The 17,969-nt window shown below is 40.4% G+C and overlaps 1 protein-coding gene across 1 annotated transcript in view; it reads left to right on the forward strand.

Moving 5' to 3' along the window:
* Positions 1-17,969, forward strand: part of TRPM8 (transient receptor potential cation channel subfamily M member 8) — a 75,746-nt gene that overhangs the window by 16,105 nt on the left and 41,672 nt on the right. The window contains exons 9-12 of the mRNA XM_089693152.1: positions 2,184-2,286; positions 7,501-7,619; positions 8,224-8,505; positions 9,320-9,415. Coding sequence (XP_089549278.1) covers positions 2,184-2,286; positions 7,501-7,619; positions 8,224-8,505; positions 9,320-9,415 — 600 coding nt within the window. The remainder of the gene's footprint in view (positions 1-2,183; positions 2,287-7,500; positions 7,620-8,223; positions 8,506-9,319; positions 9,416-17,969) is intronic.

A 17,969-nucleotide genomic window follows, 5' to 3' on the forward strand; every position in this document is an offset into this window, starting at 1 on the left:
GTAATTTGGGGCAGAGTTATAAATGGTTTTATATGTTATTGTTAATGTCTTGAATTTTATTCGTTGGGCAATGGGAAGCCGGGGGAGGGATTGGCAGAGAGGGGTGGTAGATATGGAACGGTTAGTAAGGTGGGTGAGTCTAGCAGCAGCATTCATGATAGACTGAATAGGGGATAGCCTGCAATTATGTAGGCCAATGAGGAGGGAGTTACAATAGTCAAGGCGAGAGATAACCAGGGAGTGAATAAGTTGCTTTGTAGTTTTGTTTTAAGTAGGGTCATGTGTGTTCCGGTGTGTTTTTAATGCATTTTATTGCTTTCCAGTACAGTTCTGTAATGTACTCTTTTTTTCTGCAACTGGAATGCACTGGAACTGCAAGCACTGATGTGAACTATGACATTTACAACCATATAGCCTACTTTCTGTGCATTTTGAATGCAGAAAAACAACTGAAACGCATGTAGTGTGAACTGGCCCTAAAGCTGACCAAACACTGATAGGTTATTGTTGGTTAACCTGCTGGTTGAATGAAGAAAACAAACCAATTCCTACTTTCACGCTATACAGCATGGATGGACCAATCACCCACTTCAGCTGTCTCTCTGTACCCATACAGCGGCTGCATCTGATTTAATGCACCTGCTGTCTGGACAACAATTATCCACCTGGCTCATTCAAGTTTTCAATCAAGGGAAGTTGGGTGAAAGGTGATATTTCCCTAAAAGCAGAATCATATGTATTGTTTCAAGTAGAGATTGGTGGAGAATCTGAAGTTCAGACTAGAAATACTAATTAACACTGATATCTGACCAGAGTTTAACCTGTTCATTATAATATCTGTCTTCTCCTATTGCTTTTGAAAAACATGATGGAATGGTCATTTTAGAGAAATATGTGATAGGTCAGATGTATCTCCCAATATTATCTCCCAATATCCTCAGCTGTGTCTCTTTTTTCTCCTGAACTGGCTAAAAGCTGTAATGCAGCTTTCACAAACATCTGTGTACATGGAGTTCTTTTAATAATCACTGTTATATAAATGGATGAATTTGTAATGAAGGTTTTAATGTTCAGAGAGAAGCTGCTTGTGTTCTTGTTATAGTACACATACTTCCTCTATTAAGATGGTACATGATGCTTTTAAAAGACAGACACAACACTCTGTGTGCCTAATAAGTGTCCAAAATTCCATTTTACTATGTATAGTACTCAAAGCATTACCCAATTCCTGCAATGATCATCTGTTTTTATTATTCCCATGCTATTAGTGTAGAACTAAATAGCCATTACTAAGAATATATTTCTTTAGCATGTATTTAGTTGTTGGCTGCTTTTATCATCAAGTATATCATTAGTGCTTATTGAACTGGAGCTGCACACAGTTAAAGAATAGTCAACTGCTGGTATGTTCCTAGCCACTATGCTTCTCAATGGACCATTAGTCCATGCCCATAGTTCAGCCCAATGGCTAATATCATTGACAGATCCCTTTTTAGAAACAATTACGTTTAAAAGGAAAAAAGATATACATTGCTTCAGAGACTGCCACGTACCAACAAAAATACCAAATGAAAAGAAAAAACCCAAAGGTATTACAAAAATGGCAGGACTACATCCCTCTAAAAGTAACTTTATTACAGACAATGAAATGTACCCCCGATAAAAACATACCCCACCACTGTACTCTATCCATTTGTCAGATGAAAATATTGCCTGACACTTGTTCAGTTTGTACATCACTTAAACATGTTAACCTCTCAAATGTACTGCCCATACGCCTTAGGAGTACCAGGGAGGACAGAACAATTGTGCTTCCATTAATTTAAAATGTCAACAGAGGAATCATGAAGGAAGGCAGAATAGATTTTTTTAAATGGCAGGTTAACTGATATCCAACATTTCCAGGCAAATACAGTGCAATTAACAACTTTGCACATAGTAATTGCCCCGCAATGTATTTTTATTCGTTTTTATTAGATTACTACTGTACACTGAATTGCTGAAAACTAATATGCTTATAATTATACTTTGCATTATGCCATTCAAACAAAGTAATCATTTAACGTGGAAATCTGAAAATGACTTTCTGAATGCAGTAGAAGTAAACAGTCAAGCAATTTACCCATTACTGCGTGATTCCAAATTAAAGAAATGTGGTATGGATTAATGTTCTACCTTTCCAGATTAAAGAAATAATGGAACACATCCATCTCCTGACTGTAATTAAGATTGAGCAGGCTGGCGATGAAATAGTAAGCAATGCTATTTCTTATGCTCTGTACAAAGGTAAGTGGGCAACACCATGACATACAGTATGCTATTGGTACTCTATGGGCTACCACTTTACTTAAAATAGGAGACTACATGCTCAGTTTGGTGTGTATTGCTAGAGAGGTTTTTTTTTTCTTGGGAGAGTGCATGTGATCAGCACAGGGCCAATCACCAATGTGCAGACAGACGGTCAGGGGTTTTGCATCCTCCTAGAGCAGAATCCTACAAGCTTTAACCAGTGCTCTGCTGAACACTGATAGAAGTCACAAGACTGCTCCAACTTCTGATGGGTAAAGGTATTTAGCAGTTTATATTTACTAAATCAATTGCATTTCCATGTTCTGTGTACTGTGGGAGACCAGAGAGAGTGAATGCAGGTTCCTGGGTTTAGTAACAATTAGTTATAAGTGCACCTGTACCTACAGGTTTCTCTTAGTTCCCATGCAAAGTCCCACAAATACAGTACATTTTTCCTGCCAATATAGTGTACCTAATGCAACTTCCTATGATAGTGTGTCAATCTCATGTGTATTGTGCCTGCTCACACTACAGTGAATAAAAAATGTTGCAAGGGTTTTGGTTTGTTATATATATATATATATATATATATATATATATATATATATATATATATATATATTGAAGATATTGAAACACATACTACATGGTTATCAGTCTATAGCCTGTCGTCCTTCCCACTGCTTTCTGGATCAACAACACAGCCTCTGCTGATGAAATCTTCCCACTGTGAGCTGTAGGGTATGGCTCGGTCAGGAAAGGTAAAGAAAGTTTTTAAATTTACTTTGAGTCTTGCGCATTAGATAGTAACTGGACTTGATACAGGAAGCTTTAGTTGTACTTTAAGATGACTTCAATATGTCACATTCCTATTAGAAAATTAGGTCTGACTGTAGAATATCTAATCTACTAATGATGCTGGAATGTTTATGACTCCGTTTTAGGTTCCACAAGCTCTTTGCTATGGTTTTACTAGAAAGGAACTATTTATATGGCTAATTTTGGACAACAGTTAAAAACAATTACAGAGTTTAACATACTAGTTAGGCAAATGCTGCAAATTAGAAATTTGCTCAATTTACAGTAATGGAAGTTCTCTGTAATACACCGCAGCAAAAAGCTGTTCCTTCTGCTTTCTGTATATCAAATCAGTGTTTTTCAACCTTTTCTCAGTCAAGGCACCCTTTAAAATTATGGACAGTCTTGAGGCACCCTTTAAAATTATGGACAGTCTTGAGGCACCACATTCTAAAATGGGGTACCCCAAGACTGTCTATACTATTAAAAGGACACCACATTCTAAAATGAGAAAAAACTATTCTAATAGTTTTATATAATGCAGCAACATCCACATACTGTATGTAGGACACCCAACATTTGAGATGATTTATTCTTCCAAAGCAAATACACTTCTGCACACTGGTACTGACTAGTATTCCAGTGTTTCTCTTCTCCCTCAGTTTTTCTCCATCACTGAGCTAATGTGACCCCAGTACTGATGGAGAGAGGCAGGGGATGATCAAACCAGGATGTTGTGCAGGCAACAGCCATCCTCCTTATCAACTGATGATGTCATTGGTTGTCAGGACTCCGGCGGCTAGAAGGTCATAATGGTGAACAATGAAAACCTGTGGCTTTACAAGTTTTGGGCAATTTTTAGACATTTTGCCAAGGAACCCTTGAAGAAACCTTAAGGCACCCCAGGGTTCCTGGGCACCCTGGTTTAGAAAGGCTGCCTCAAATTATATTGTTACATACACATGCATGCTTGTGAGATAAGGGCAAGTTTGTGTATAATAGTGCCCCTCAGATACAAGATATTTCAGATACAAGGATATTCTTTAATATTAGCCGTCATTTTATGCCTTTTGGCCATTTATAGGGCTTCCAGATGTGCTTCAAATAGCTGCTATTTGCTATAGGAATGTGTGCTCAATATACATGGAATTCTTATACAGCCTTGTTCACATGAGCGCACTTAAAGCGGAGTTCCACTCACTCTGTAAAAAAATAAAAGTCTGCAGCTACAAAAACTGTAGCTGCTGACTTTTAAAAAACAGCCACTCACCTGTCCCACGATCCCACGGTGCCCCCGCCACAGCCCGTTTCACAGGCCGTCCTGTATTCCAGGCTCCGCCGTCTTCAGTGTGGGCACCCGGCTTTGACAGTCTGCAGCTTCACAGTCGGGTGCCCACTGCGCATGTGCGAGAAGTGCTGCTCTTCCTGAATGGCCCCGTCATCTTCTGGGACCTGTCACGTGTCCCACAAGACTTTGGGGAGGGAGGGTAGGATGACAACTTGCGTTTCCGATCGCCTATGCAATCGCAGTGGGAGCGGATACCTGTCAAATTCGGGTACCAGCTCCCCAAAGATGCCAATCCTTAATGGGGAGTGGGGGACCAATCTTTAAAGCGGAACTTCCCCTTTTGGGTGGAACTCCGCTTTAAGCTTTCACCAATATGAGGGCCGTATTTTGCCTGCACAGGATACACAGGTGTTCCATGCATCCCTTCTGCAGACAGTCTCATTCATGTCAATTGTGACGCAGCAGCTGAACGGACACAGCCGGTCTCCCTATTTGAGATCTGTGAGGGTGCAGGTGCATGTTCCTGAACTCACACTGTCTACATTCAGGGACACACACCCACATAGGTGTCAAATTGGGAGCAGAGACTGTGAGACTGCCTGCACACAGGTGCACAGAATACCTGTACATCTCATACAGTCCAAAACACGGCCCCCACATTGATGTGCACATAACTACACCCATGTGAATGAGGCCTAACTGTTTCAGTGAAGAAATTGACCTTTGTAGATATGCAGATTTAAAAACACTTTTTCATATATACAATAATCCACGCGAAGATTAACATTTGTTGGCTGTAAAAACTTATGATTAACACATAATGCTGCTGGTTATAAAGATGTTTTCCTATGTGTCAATGAATTAGAAATTGTAATGCATGTAGTAGTTTACAAATTTGTGGAGCTGCATTAGCCAAGAGACTAAGGCAGGCCATACATGATTCATTTTCTTTAATTCCACCAGCGGGTTGAACGAAAGAAAATGAATCAATTCCCCCATCCACACGTTTGAGGTGGATGGGGGAATCCTACCCATGGAGCTATTGTATTCTAGCATTGGGGAGGCTTCTCTGCTGTCAGAACACACTTAGCAGTACCACTGGCTGTAGCCGGTGTCACTGATTGAATAAAACATTTCCAGCAGGCTGGTTGTATAGAAGTCAATCAAGAGATCGATTTCTGTACAACCAGTTTGCCCATAGATGGATTGAAAGCCATCCAGTCCCTGAACTGGATGAATTTCAGTCAGTCTATTGCCAGCTTGAAGGCCTGCTGGGTTACCATCTACAGTGGATATAAAAAGTCTACACACCCCTATTAAAATGTCAGGTTTCTATGATGTAAAAAAATGAGACAAAGATAAATAATTTCAGAAGTTTTTTCACCTTTGATGTGTATTATTATAAACTGTACAACTCAACTGAACAACAAACTGAAATCTTTTAGGTGGAGTGAAGTAAAAATAAAAAAAATAAAATAATATGGTTGCATAAGTGTGCACACCCTTAAACTAATACATTGTTGAAGCACCTTTTGATTTTATTGCAGCACTCACTCTTTTTGGGTATCAGTCTATCAGCATGGCACATCTTGACTTGACAATATGTGCCCGCTCTTCCTTGCAAAAACACTCCAAATCTGTCAGATTGCGAGGGCATCTCCTGTGCACAGCCCTCTTCAGATCACCCCACAGATTTTCAATTGGATTCAGGTCTGGGCTCTGGCTGGGCCATTCCAAAACTTTAATCTTCTTCTGGTGAAGCCATTCCTTTGTTGATTTGGATGTATGCTTTGGGTCATTGTCATGCTGAAAGATGAAGTTCCTCTTCACGTTCAGCTCCCTAGCAGAAGCCTGAATGTTTTGTGCCAATATTGACTGGTATTTGGAACTGTTCATAATTCCCTCTACCTTGACTAAGGCCCCAGTTCCAGCTGAAGAAAAACAGCCCCAAAGCATGATGCGGTCACCACCATGCTTCACTGTGGGTATGGTGTTCTTCTTAAAAAGTGCAGCGCTAAATAAAATTGATGAATAAAAAATGATAGTGATAATATATGAAATAATAAAATGTCCCATACATGTTAAGCATGCATAATTAAGCAGTTCATAAAATAAATAACAGGTGTCTACTAGATGTAGCCGTATATCAGGAGAAGCTGTGTCAGGAACAAGTGATAAAAATGTGCACTCACCAGACGCGCTATAATCAAGCACATGTAATCAATATCCACTCGGATCTCTTAGGAAGGTGGAGAAGGTGAGCATCCATCTAGAGGTAAGTAATCCTGGTATTCTGTCTCAGTGGTATACGGTGAAGGCTTCCAGGCCCAGAGATCCCCTTAAGGCTGAATGGGTGCATGTACTGGATACAGAGCTCCCTCCCTCTGGTGGTGGTGGTTAATGGTGAGATGTCCTGGAAATCAATTAGCTTGCAGAGATGCATCAGCTTAGTTCACACACTGCCGTACCAGAGGCACAGATCAAATGCCGCGTGTGTGTGGAAGATCGGTTGATTAGTGCAGAGGTGGGTGTAGGGAATGTTCACCTGTGGTACCCAGCTGGAGACACGTGTATGGCCAGCAATCACAAGTTGTGGGGGATTAGGTATGTGAGATGAGAAGATTCTGCTCTGCACTAATCAACCGATCTTCCACACACACGCGGCATTTGATCTGTGCCTCTGTAGGAGATGCTCGTCAATGACTGGGCGCCGGCAAGTAATCACTGGCCGGGACCTGGTGATTGACAGCCACGGCTGTGAATGGTGGCATGGGTAGGACGTGCGCCCCCTACCCGGAAATGCAAAATCAAGTATATATACGTGTGAATTTGCACACCCATGCTGCCCTGTAGCAGTACTTCTGCTATAGGGCGGACGGGAAGCTGTTAAAGGTGGAAAAAGTTCTGAAATTATTTATCTTTGTCTCATTTTTTTACATCACAGAAACCTGACATTTTAACAGGGTTGTGTAGACTTTTTATATCCACTGTATATCTAAAAGAATGTTGATGCAACAATGGCTCAAACTGTTTACCCTTTTGTTTCATTCACAAAGGCAACTGTACATTTACTCACCAAGGATTTTAGGATCATTTTTTTATAAAGTCATTGCTTTTGATTACAGCTTTCAGCACTAATGAGCAGGATAAGGACAATTGGAATGCACAGCTGAAATTGTTGCTAGAGTGGAACCAGTTGGATCTTGCTAGTGAAGAAATCTTCACAAATGATCGGCGATGGGAGGTATGCCACATGCTGTCATTGTGAGCAACATATGTTTGTGGTATTTTCTGATTAGAAATATTCTTTAATTGGACCATTTAAATATGAATAATAGTGTTGCTCAGTAGTTATGTGCAACAACAGGCCTTGATTGCTTGCAGGCTGGCATGTCATAAAAGCAAAGTGGGATGATTCAGCTTCTATATCAGCCTCATTATTTTAGATTCTCCTTTGTCACTGATGACAGTTGCTAAATGCAATGGGCATTGCACCTTAACTAGTGAATGAAGAAGACTACGGAGATGATAGTATATACTCTGAGCTTTATGTGGTCACAGATTTGGGCTGATGCTTTTAATTTCAGTTTAGAAACTATTTTTGTGTTCAGTCTCAAGTTATAACTAGGGCTAGACCTATGGTATACATACCGTCAAAAAATACGTCACCCTTATTAGGTTGCCCAACTCACTTAAAGCCATAAACATTACCAAAAACTACAAAACATTTGCCTTTATTGTAGAAACTTCTGCTTTGGACCTCATTGTTCAAATGACCTCATACCTACAGATTTAGTCTCCTGACTGTATAATTGTACTCAGCTGTGCTGTTCTTTTGTTTTTATTAGTCAGCTGACCTAGAAGATGCCATGTTTGCTGCACTAGTGAAGGACCGACCAAAGTTTGTGCGTCTTTTGCTGGAGAATGGTCTAAATCTACACACGTTTCTGAGCAATGAAATCCTTAGTGAACTTTTTTCTCAGAATTTTAGTACCCTAGTATTTCGTAATTTACAAATTGCCAAAAACTCTTACAATGACTCCTTACTCACCTTTGTCTGGAAAATGGTATTGAACTATCAAAGAAACCGCAAAGAGGAGAGGAACAGCTGTGATGACTCAGATATCCACGTAAGAACACATCTAACTGATAAATGCATGCATGCATTCTCTTTTAAATGATCTGCAAAGAAAAATGGTTGGACAAATCCATAGTAAGCAATCAGAAATTAGATTTTTCAGATATAGTGTTAAAGCCTAAAGTTACCTTTTGCAAATGTATGTTACATGGTACACCCATATTTAAGGTGTAACATGGTGCACATTGGGCCTCTTGTAAATATACTTACATTGGAATCACTAATGACTGACTCATCTCTAATCACAGTGTCTCACAGTTTGGCCACAAAACTCTGCCTTATGTTTTTTTGTATAATAATTGTATAATCAGTATGAAAAACAGATTTGCTTTATTACCAGAAATGGAAATCCATTTGTCACTGTGGATTACTTAAGTGTTATGTGCCCAAATTTATTACATAAAAATGTAGCTGTATATTTACAATTGCAGCATTTTGGTTATGTAAATATAACAAAATACAATTATAAAAATGTGATAGATAAGTTATAAAGCTAAAAATATGAACATTTTGCTTACCTTAATTTTAGTCAGTGCTTTACGTTGATCTACATTTCAAAATCTGGTAAGAGAAAATTGGCTCTGTGTGCCATTCATTGCTGTCATAATTTGGGTGCTTTTATTCATGTTTGCTGATTGTTTACAAATTCCCACCCTGGTCATTGTCTGTGAACAGCTACTACCAATCAATGATGTTTAAATAGAAAAAAAGGCATAACTTAATAACTCACAGGCATTTTTGCCATAAAATGATGTATGACAGTATTGTATTAGATCAATAATTTTACGTATTTTTTCTTTAATCAGGATCTCACACTAATAATTAAACATCCAGTCCAGGTTTTGTTCATATGGGCCATCCTGCAGAACAAGAGGGAGTTGTCCAAAGTTATATGGGAGCAGGTAACATAGCATCTTTCCATAGCACAGATTTCCTTGTGTACCTAAAATTGGTATTCTAGTTACTGGCATACACGGAAAGGCCTAGTTCTCCATGAATATTGGGACCTCCGTTGGTGACCATTCTCTGCTACAGTTCCTAGGTATTTTTTGCTCTGTCAAGTCTTACTCTTAAGACTTTGTACTACAGTCACATTAAAGAGGATCTGTTGGGGGAAAAGAATGCTGCAGATATGAAATACAGACACGTAAAAGTATACATATCTGCAGCCACCTCTCAAACCTCTATGTCACAGCTGAAACTCAGGCCATTCAGACAGGCAAGGCTTCAGCACAGTCTGCTGACACATGCCTACCACTTTCTATTTCGTGCAGATTACTGTTAGTCACTAAGACTGTCCATTATAGTGATGGTAATGTATAGGGGTGGTTCTTATCAGTATACTCTGACACTACTCAGAAATGTCAGAAAGATACCTGTAATTTGGCTATAACAGAAGAGCTTGGTAAGTTGCAGTTAGAATGTAGGTGTCTGCATGTCATACTTATAACAATCTTCCCTCCTCCCTTGACAGAATTTCTTTAATACCATCACCTATAGCAATATGCCTAAAACAAGCTTCTAGCGTCTAAATTGACCTCTAGATGCCCAGCCCCACATGTCCTTAAAATCAGGAAATCTGATGGCTCAAAAGTTGTACTTGGGCATAACTGCCTCTGATCAATGTGACTTTGATCAATTTTCTGCCCATTTCCCAATCCCAGCCTTACTGGAGGAACATCGACAGCTTATGGAAAATTATGTTTCAGCAGATGAAGTTCCACTGGCGAACAAGCATGCCTCAGTAGATACAGCGCCACGATGGCTTCACGGCCCTTTATTACAAAACATTGTGGCTCTCCTGGCTCCCCTTTTAGTGCAGTATTTTAATGCTATCCAGAAGGGAGGACCAATAGTTACTGACTCCAATAGGGCGTTCATCATGCTTATCTCCAAGCCCCACAAAGACCCAAACGATGTAGTATATTATAGATCAATTTAGGTAATTTATAATGACTTGAAGTTTTTCACTCAAATACTAGTGAATTGACTGTTGGTCGTTTTGTCTTTTGACATACATACAGATCATTTGGAGTTTCTGCCTTATAGGCAAGTGGCAGATTAAGTGCAACGGGCAATAGATTTAAACACCCTCATGCACCTCATACAGACCCAAGTACTATTTCCTCAGGAACCAGACAAGGTTGCCCACATTCCCCCCTCCATTTTATAATAGCTATAGAGATTCTCGCAAAAGCATTCTGCCAGGAGGCCGATATATTGGGCATAGCGAGTGGGGGCAAAACTCATAAATGTGTGCGCTTTATGAGTTATTGTTGTTCATTACATCCCCTCATATGACCCCACCAAACTAGCTTTCGCTTCTAGGCCTCTTTGGCAACATTTCTGGTTTATTAGTTAACTGGGATAAGACGGAAGCCCTTAATATTAATCTGCCAGCTACAACAATCCAGAGTCTACAATCACAGTATTCATTCTCTTGGCAACATGGGTCATTATCCTTTCTTGGGGTCAAGTTGACTCCCCACATTTCATCCCTTTATAAGACCAACAACCCAACCTTGTTCAATAAACTGTTGAAGGATGTGAGGACGTGCTCTGACACGACTCTCTCATGGATGGGAAGAATTGCGTCTGTCAAGATGACAGTATTGCTTAAACTGTTATATTACTTCAAAACTTTACCAGTGCCATTAGCAGCAATTCGGCAGTTTCAAGCAAAAATATTTAACTATATTTTGAGATCTAAGGGCAGTAGGCTGGTCCAAGCTACCATATATGCTCCCAAAGATTGGGGGGGTTGGGGGTCCCAGACTTTAAAAAATACTATGTAGCAGCGCAACAAACACAATTGCGTCAGATGCATTTTAGCCATTACAGGCCTGATTGAGTATTTCCCCCACTCCATATAGATTTCCACAAGATCTACAGTCCCTTTAATTTGGATAGTGGCAGAATAAAGGCCTTTATCATATAGGACATTTCCTCAACTGGAAGGGTATACGTCCCCCCACATACAGTGGGGAAAATAATTATTTGATCCCCTGCAGATTTTGTAAGTTCACCCACGTACAAAGAAATGAAGAGTCTATAATTTTTATCATAGGTGTATTTTAAATAATAGAGACAGAATATCAACCAAAAATCCAGAAAAAACACATGATACAAATGTTACTAATTGAGTTGCAGTTCGGTGAGCAAAATAAGTAATTGATCCTCTACCAAGCAACAATAAATCTGGCTCCCACAGACTGGCTATGTGCTCATGTGGTACACAGATTAGTCCTGTCAATTTAAGAAGGTGCTCCTAATAGTTCATTATGTGTACAAAAGACACCTGTCCACAGAATCTTTTTCTTGGGCACCACCATGGACAAGACCAAAGAGCTGTCAAAGGATATCAGGGACAAGATTGTAGAACTGCAAAAGGCTGGAATGGGCTACAAGACCATCAGCAAGAAGCTTTGTGAGAAGGAAAAAACTGTTGGAGCTATTATTCGCAAAAGGAAGAAATACAACATAACTATCAATCACCTTTGGTTTGGAGTCCCATGCAAGATTTCGCCTCATGGGGTAAGGATGATTATGAGAAAAGTGAGTGATCAGCCCAGAACTACATGGGAGGAGCTTTTGAATGATCTTAAGGCAGTTGGGACAACAGTCGCCAAATAAACCATTGGTAACACAATACGCCAACATGGATAGAAATCCTGCAGTGCCCACAAGGTCCCTGTCCTCAAAAAGGCACATGTACGGGCCTATCTGAAAGTTTGCCTATGAACATCTAATTGATTCACAGGAGGATTTGGAGATAGTGCTGTGAGCAGATGAGACCGAAATGTATCTCTTTGTCATTAACTCAGCTCGCCATGTTTAAAGAAAGAAAAATACTGACTATTACCCTAAGAACACTATCCCTACAGTCAAGCTTGGAGGTGGAAACATTATGCTTTTGGTGCTGTTTCTCTGCTAAAGGTACATGCTGACTTTGCCGCATTGAGGGAACAATGGACGTGGCCATGTATTGTAAAATCTTGGATGAGAACCTTCTTCCCTCAGCCAGAACACTGAAGATGGGTCATCAATGGGTCTTCCAACATGACAATGACCCAAAACATGCAACTAAGGCAACAAAGGAGTGGCTCAAGAAGAAGCACATTAAGGTCATGGAGTGGCCTAGCCAGTCTCCTGACCTTAATCCTACAGAAAATTTATGGAGGGAGCTTAAACTTTGAGTTGCCAAGCGACAGCCAAGAAACCTTTAGAGATGACCAAATACATCCTGAGATGTGTGCAAACCTGCTAACCAACTACAAGAAACATCTTACCTCTGTGCTTGCCAACAAAGATTTCTCCACCAAGTACTAAGTCATGTTTTGCTTGGGGATCAAATACTTATTTTACTTATTGAACTGCAAATCAATTTATAACATTTGTATCATGTTTTTTTTCTGGATTTTTGGTTGATATTCTGTCTCTACCATTTACAGTTGTGGCCAAAATTATTCAACCCCCAATGCTGTAAAGGGGTTTAGGGACTATAGTGTACATTTGGAATTGTATTCAGAATCAAATCCTACAAGGACGTTGTAACTACCCAAATGCAACTAAAATGACATCAATTGTTTATGTAATACAGTAGTAAATGGTTCTTATGTGGTTTCTTCATTGCCACAATTATTCAACCCCTTAAAGACTACCACTCTGAAGAACAGAGGTTCATACAGGTGCTTTCCATCAGGTATTGAAAACACCTGTGGATGTCACCGAGCAGCAATCAAGCATAATAAGCACCAATTAGGCAGCTTTAAAATGACTGTGATACTCAGCTCCTTCTAGACATTTACTGGTGTGGTTACAAACATGGTGAAGGCAAGAGAATGGTCCAGGAAGACAAGAGAAGAGGTGATTTCTCTTCACAGGAAGGGCAATGGCTATAAGAAGATTGCAAAGATGTTAAACATACCAAGAGACACCTTAGGAAGCATCATTCGCAAATTCAAGGCAAAGGGCACTGTTGAAACGCTACCTGGTCGTGGCAGAAAGAAGATGCTGACTTCGACTGCTGTGCGCTACCTGAAGCGTAGAGTGGAGAGAAGTCCCCGTGTGACTGCTGAGGAACTGAGAAAAGATTTGTCAGATGTGGGTACAGAAGTTTCAGCCCAGACAATAAGACGCACACTGCGTAATGAAGGCCTCCGTGCCAGAACTCCCAGGCGTACCCCCTTGCTGTCTCCAAAGAATAAGAAGAGTCGACTGCAGTATGCCAAAAGCCATGTGGACAAACCACAAAAGTTGTGGGATAGTGTTCTGTGGACTGATGAAACAAAATTAGAACTGTTTGGGCCCATGGATCAACGCTATGTTTGGAGGAGGAAGAACAAGGCCTATGATGAAAAGAACACCTTGCCTACTGTGAAGCATGGTGGAGGGTCAATCATGCTTTGGGGCTGTTTTGCTTCTGCAGGTACAGGGAAGCTTCAGCGTGTGCAAGGTACCATGAATTCTCTTCAGTACCAGGAGATATTGGATGGAAACGTGATGCAGTCCGTCACACACCTGAGGCTTGGGAGACGTTGGACCTTTCAACAGGACAATGATCCCAAGCATACCTCCAAGTCCACTAGAGCATGGTTGCAGAGGAAAGGCTGGAACATTTTGGAGTGGCCATCGCAGTCACCAGACTTAAATCCGATTGAGAACCTCTGGTGGGACTTAAAGAAAGCAGTTGCAGTGCGCAAGCCTAAGAATGTGACTGAACTGGAGGCCTTTGCCCATGAAGAATGGGCGAAGATACCCGTAGATCGCTGCAAGACACTTGTGTCAAGCTATGCTTCACGTTTAAAAGCTGTTATAACTGTAAAAGGATGCTGTACTAAGTACTAAGATTGAATGTCACTTGGGGGTTGAATAAAACTGATAATGCTGTGAGCACAGAAAAGACATTTGTGGTTATTTCATTATAACTGTTATGTTATATTTGTCTGACCTACAAGTGCCTCTTTAATGTAAATGTAAGCAAGATGACTGAATGATCAAAAGCAATGTCAAACTGGCCAAAACACTCAATTTCAGTGGGGGTTGAATAATTTTGGCCACAACTGTAAAATACACCTATAATAAAATAGACCCTTAATTTCTTTGTACGTGGGCAAACTTACAAAATTTGCAGGGGATCAAATAATTATTTTCCCCACAATATTTTGTGCAGAATCTAGAGATACCTCCATCTCAGAGCTTCTACTTGCAGCAAATCCAGAACTATCCACGTTTGCTACAGAAAATGAGCTCTAACTGAGCGCTCAAATTTGAAAATAGATGTATACAAGAGACTCTCCAGCGTGGATGCATTTTGATGTTGTACAGAGCATTTGTCACCCCCTCGTGAAAACTTCCTTACCAGATTGCGTGGGAAAGGGACCTGAGCATAGCCCCTGAGCCAAAGGATTGGTGGGCTTAGAAGGCCCATATATACAAGGGCATTTTCATTATAGCCTTGGTGGAAGCAGAGTACAAAGTATACTGTTGATGGTACCTAGTACTCAAGCGACTAGCAAAAATGTACCGCACTTCTTCCTCCTAAAAGTGCTTCTGTAAAGATGCTTGGATAGCATTGTTGAACAAACCAGTTGAAAATATCCCTAGACACACACAAACTTTGTTCTATCTTATCTTTTTGGAGGCCAAAATCATGATAGCCACTGCATGGAAAAGTCCAGTGGTGGATCTCGCTTTGCTGATGCATAAGCTGACTGGGATTATGCTTCATGAAAATATGGAGAGTGTCCTATGGGATAAACAATCACAATTTGAAAAAATACGGAACCCCTGGTTGTCCTATCTACAGGTATTGCATACCTAAAGGTAATCTCCTTGACGAGATGACACTGGACTAATGGATCCCTGAACGGACACTTACTGGCTCTCCTATTCCACTTCTCTTTTTTTTTCTTTTCCTGCTGTTGCTCTTTTGAGACTTTCTTTCCAAATTGCTCTCTATAATAATGCCAGGTCCTCTATCCCGACTTGGTTTCATCAATTGTTTATCATATGTGTTACATAACAGTACGGAATCTGTCATACTGATGGGAATACTTTGGGTTCATACCCCTGGGTTAGTCCTTTGCTCCTATATGAATCCTGGAAAAGGGTCATACTCGTGGGATTGTCCAGTGGAAGTTGTAGGCCGGCCTGTTTCTTCTGCATAGCGCCCCAGATGGCCCTCCATGTAGTACATTAGTTTTTTTACCTTTTTATATACATGTCCCCATTTCCTTTTGAGTCCAGATTGGTTGATATTGCAACTGTGGACTGTTCCTGGGTGGCTCAATGGTTGTAAGTGTTATTAGATGGAGATGTGGGACTATATTGGTATCCTTTGATATTACTGTTTTGCTTGTACTATTCTTGACAGTCTCAACAATGTAAAAATGCATACAATGTTATATAACAAACCAAAAACAGTGTTCTGCAAATTCAGTGACACTCACATTCTGCAGAGCAGCCCCATGGACCTTGTATGCTGAATTGCAGGGCTTTGCTGGGGAGCAGTGTATAAGAGGACTACTTTTCCCAAAAGTGCTGGCAAGTGGGTGGATGAAGATATATACAGAAGCTCTGGAGACAGGGCAGGAAGTGAGAGGGGAGAGAGCTGGAGGAAATAAAGAGAGAGAGTGGTGTCGACTGCCAGAGAACCGGACCAGGCCGCAGAGTTGGAGAGAGGAGGAGCCGCTGACTGCTGACCTTGCCATCTTGTTCAGCAAGACGGTCTGCCAGCAGGTGACTCGGACACAGTGACTGGACAAAACGCTGCACATGAGGCTATAGAACTTGCTACTGTACCTGCACACAGTTGTGGACATTATATTCAGTTAATATGTGTTGCGGCCTAGTTCCCATAGCCGCTACTATTGAGCAAATTTGCAGCACAGTCAAATCATCAGTGCACGCCTTCTGCAGGACAGATCACATTAGTGCTCCCTTAACCATTGGCTTACCCTCCTACAGGAACTTCTACCACCATTGCCATTGGTTACTGCATCCCAGAGTGGAGTTGCCCTTTTGCCAAGAAGCCCATTTGCCTGTTTGACACTTTCTTTGCCTAAAGTTGCCCTTTTCCTTATGCATTAAAGGAGAAAACAACCAAGTCAAGTGTCACGTACGGGAAAAGTCCTTGTCCTTTCTTCTACCTCCCCTTTGGTCCAGATATATTGTAATACAGGGAGACTGGGTAGGTATTTTGGAAAATCACAGACAGTTCATTGGGAAGCACATATAATTTATGAAAGCCCCCACTGTGTATGAAGAAAATGAATCTGTATTTGCAATGGAACAATCATAGTAGACTCCAGTATCAGTTACATTTGTAAGACTTTTATTTTAATGCCATCTGTATTTAATATATATAAAAGATTTCTGAAAAATATCAGAGTGAGTTCTGCATATGGGGCACCATAATCATACCTACATTCAGAACTTTCAGGTTTGAGCATTGCTATGTGAATCCCACACATGGTCTGTCACTACCACAACTAAGATTTGTTAATGTAGAAGTGGAAAAACCCAGATACTTCTGCGCTTGGGGATGGACTTTATATCATTGGGACCACATAACAAAATTCTTGGGATATGCATGACTAGCTGCCCTCAAAGAACCGGGGAGTCCAAAAGTACTGAATAGAGAAAAACAAACAGAGGGTGCACCAGCATTGTGCATTACCTTAAAAGTATGTTTATCAAATATTAAAAATATATATTCTACTCACAATAGTCAATAAATATAAGACACATCATGAAGGAGCCGCTCTGTCCAATTCGCACATCTAGGTTGTTGGCTCTGAGGAAGAGGCTAGTTCTCAAAACGCGTCAGACTTTTGGATGTCCATAATTCTCATCATAAGACAGAAACGCAGTGCGAATTGGACAGAGTGGTTCCTTCATGATGTGCCTTATATTTATTGACTATTGTGAGTAGAATATATTTTTTTAACATTTAATAAACATACTTTTAAGGTAATTCACAAGGCCGGTGCGTCCTCTGTTTGTTTTTCTCTATTAAGATTTGTTAATGTGACACTAACATATAACTTATTGGTCGAATCAGGTGAAAGCTCCATCCATAGAGCCTGGAGGCACACAACCCTAAAGCAACACCCAAACCAACACTCTCTGCCTGCATTATCTATTTTACTTAGAACATTTTCTTTTTTGACTTATCTTAACCTGGCTAAGAAAACGTAGACAATGTGTACATAGATACTGCAATATTATTGATGTTGGGTAAAGGCCACATCTTTGAGTTGTCTTCCTTTGGCAGGAACATATATGTATTTTAATTATGCTTTAGCTGTTTCCTAAATGTATACCTTAAATGAATACAACTCTTAGGTTTTATATAATAAATAAAATGTACAGTGTGTTTTCCCCATTGTAGGTGACAATGACGTCAAAGGAAACAAGGTTTCTCTATGGTTTCTTGGGTCTTGGAAGCAGTGT

The sequence above is a fragment of the Staurois parvus genome, unplaced genomic scaffold, assembly GCF_062004578.1.
Source record: "Staurois parvus isolate SC_StPar_1 unplaced genomic scaffold, SC_StPar_1.0 ptg000616l, whole genome shotgun sequence".
Lineage (NCBI taxonomy): Eukaryota > Metazoa > Chordata > Amphibia > Anura > Ranidae > Staurois > Staurois parvus.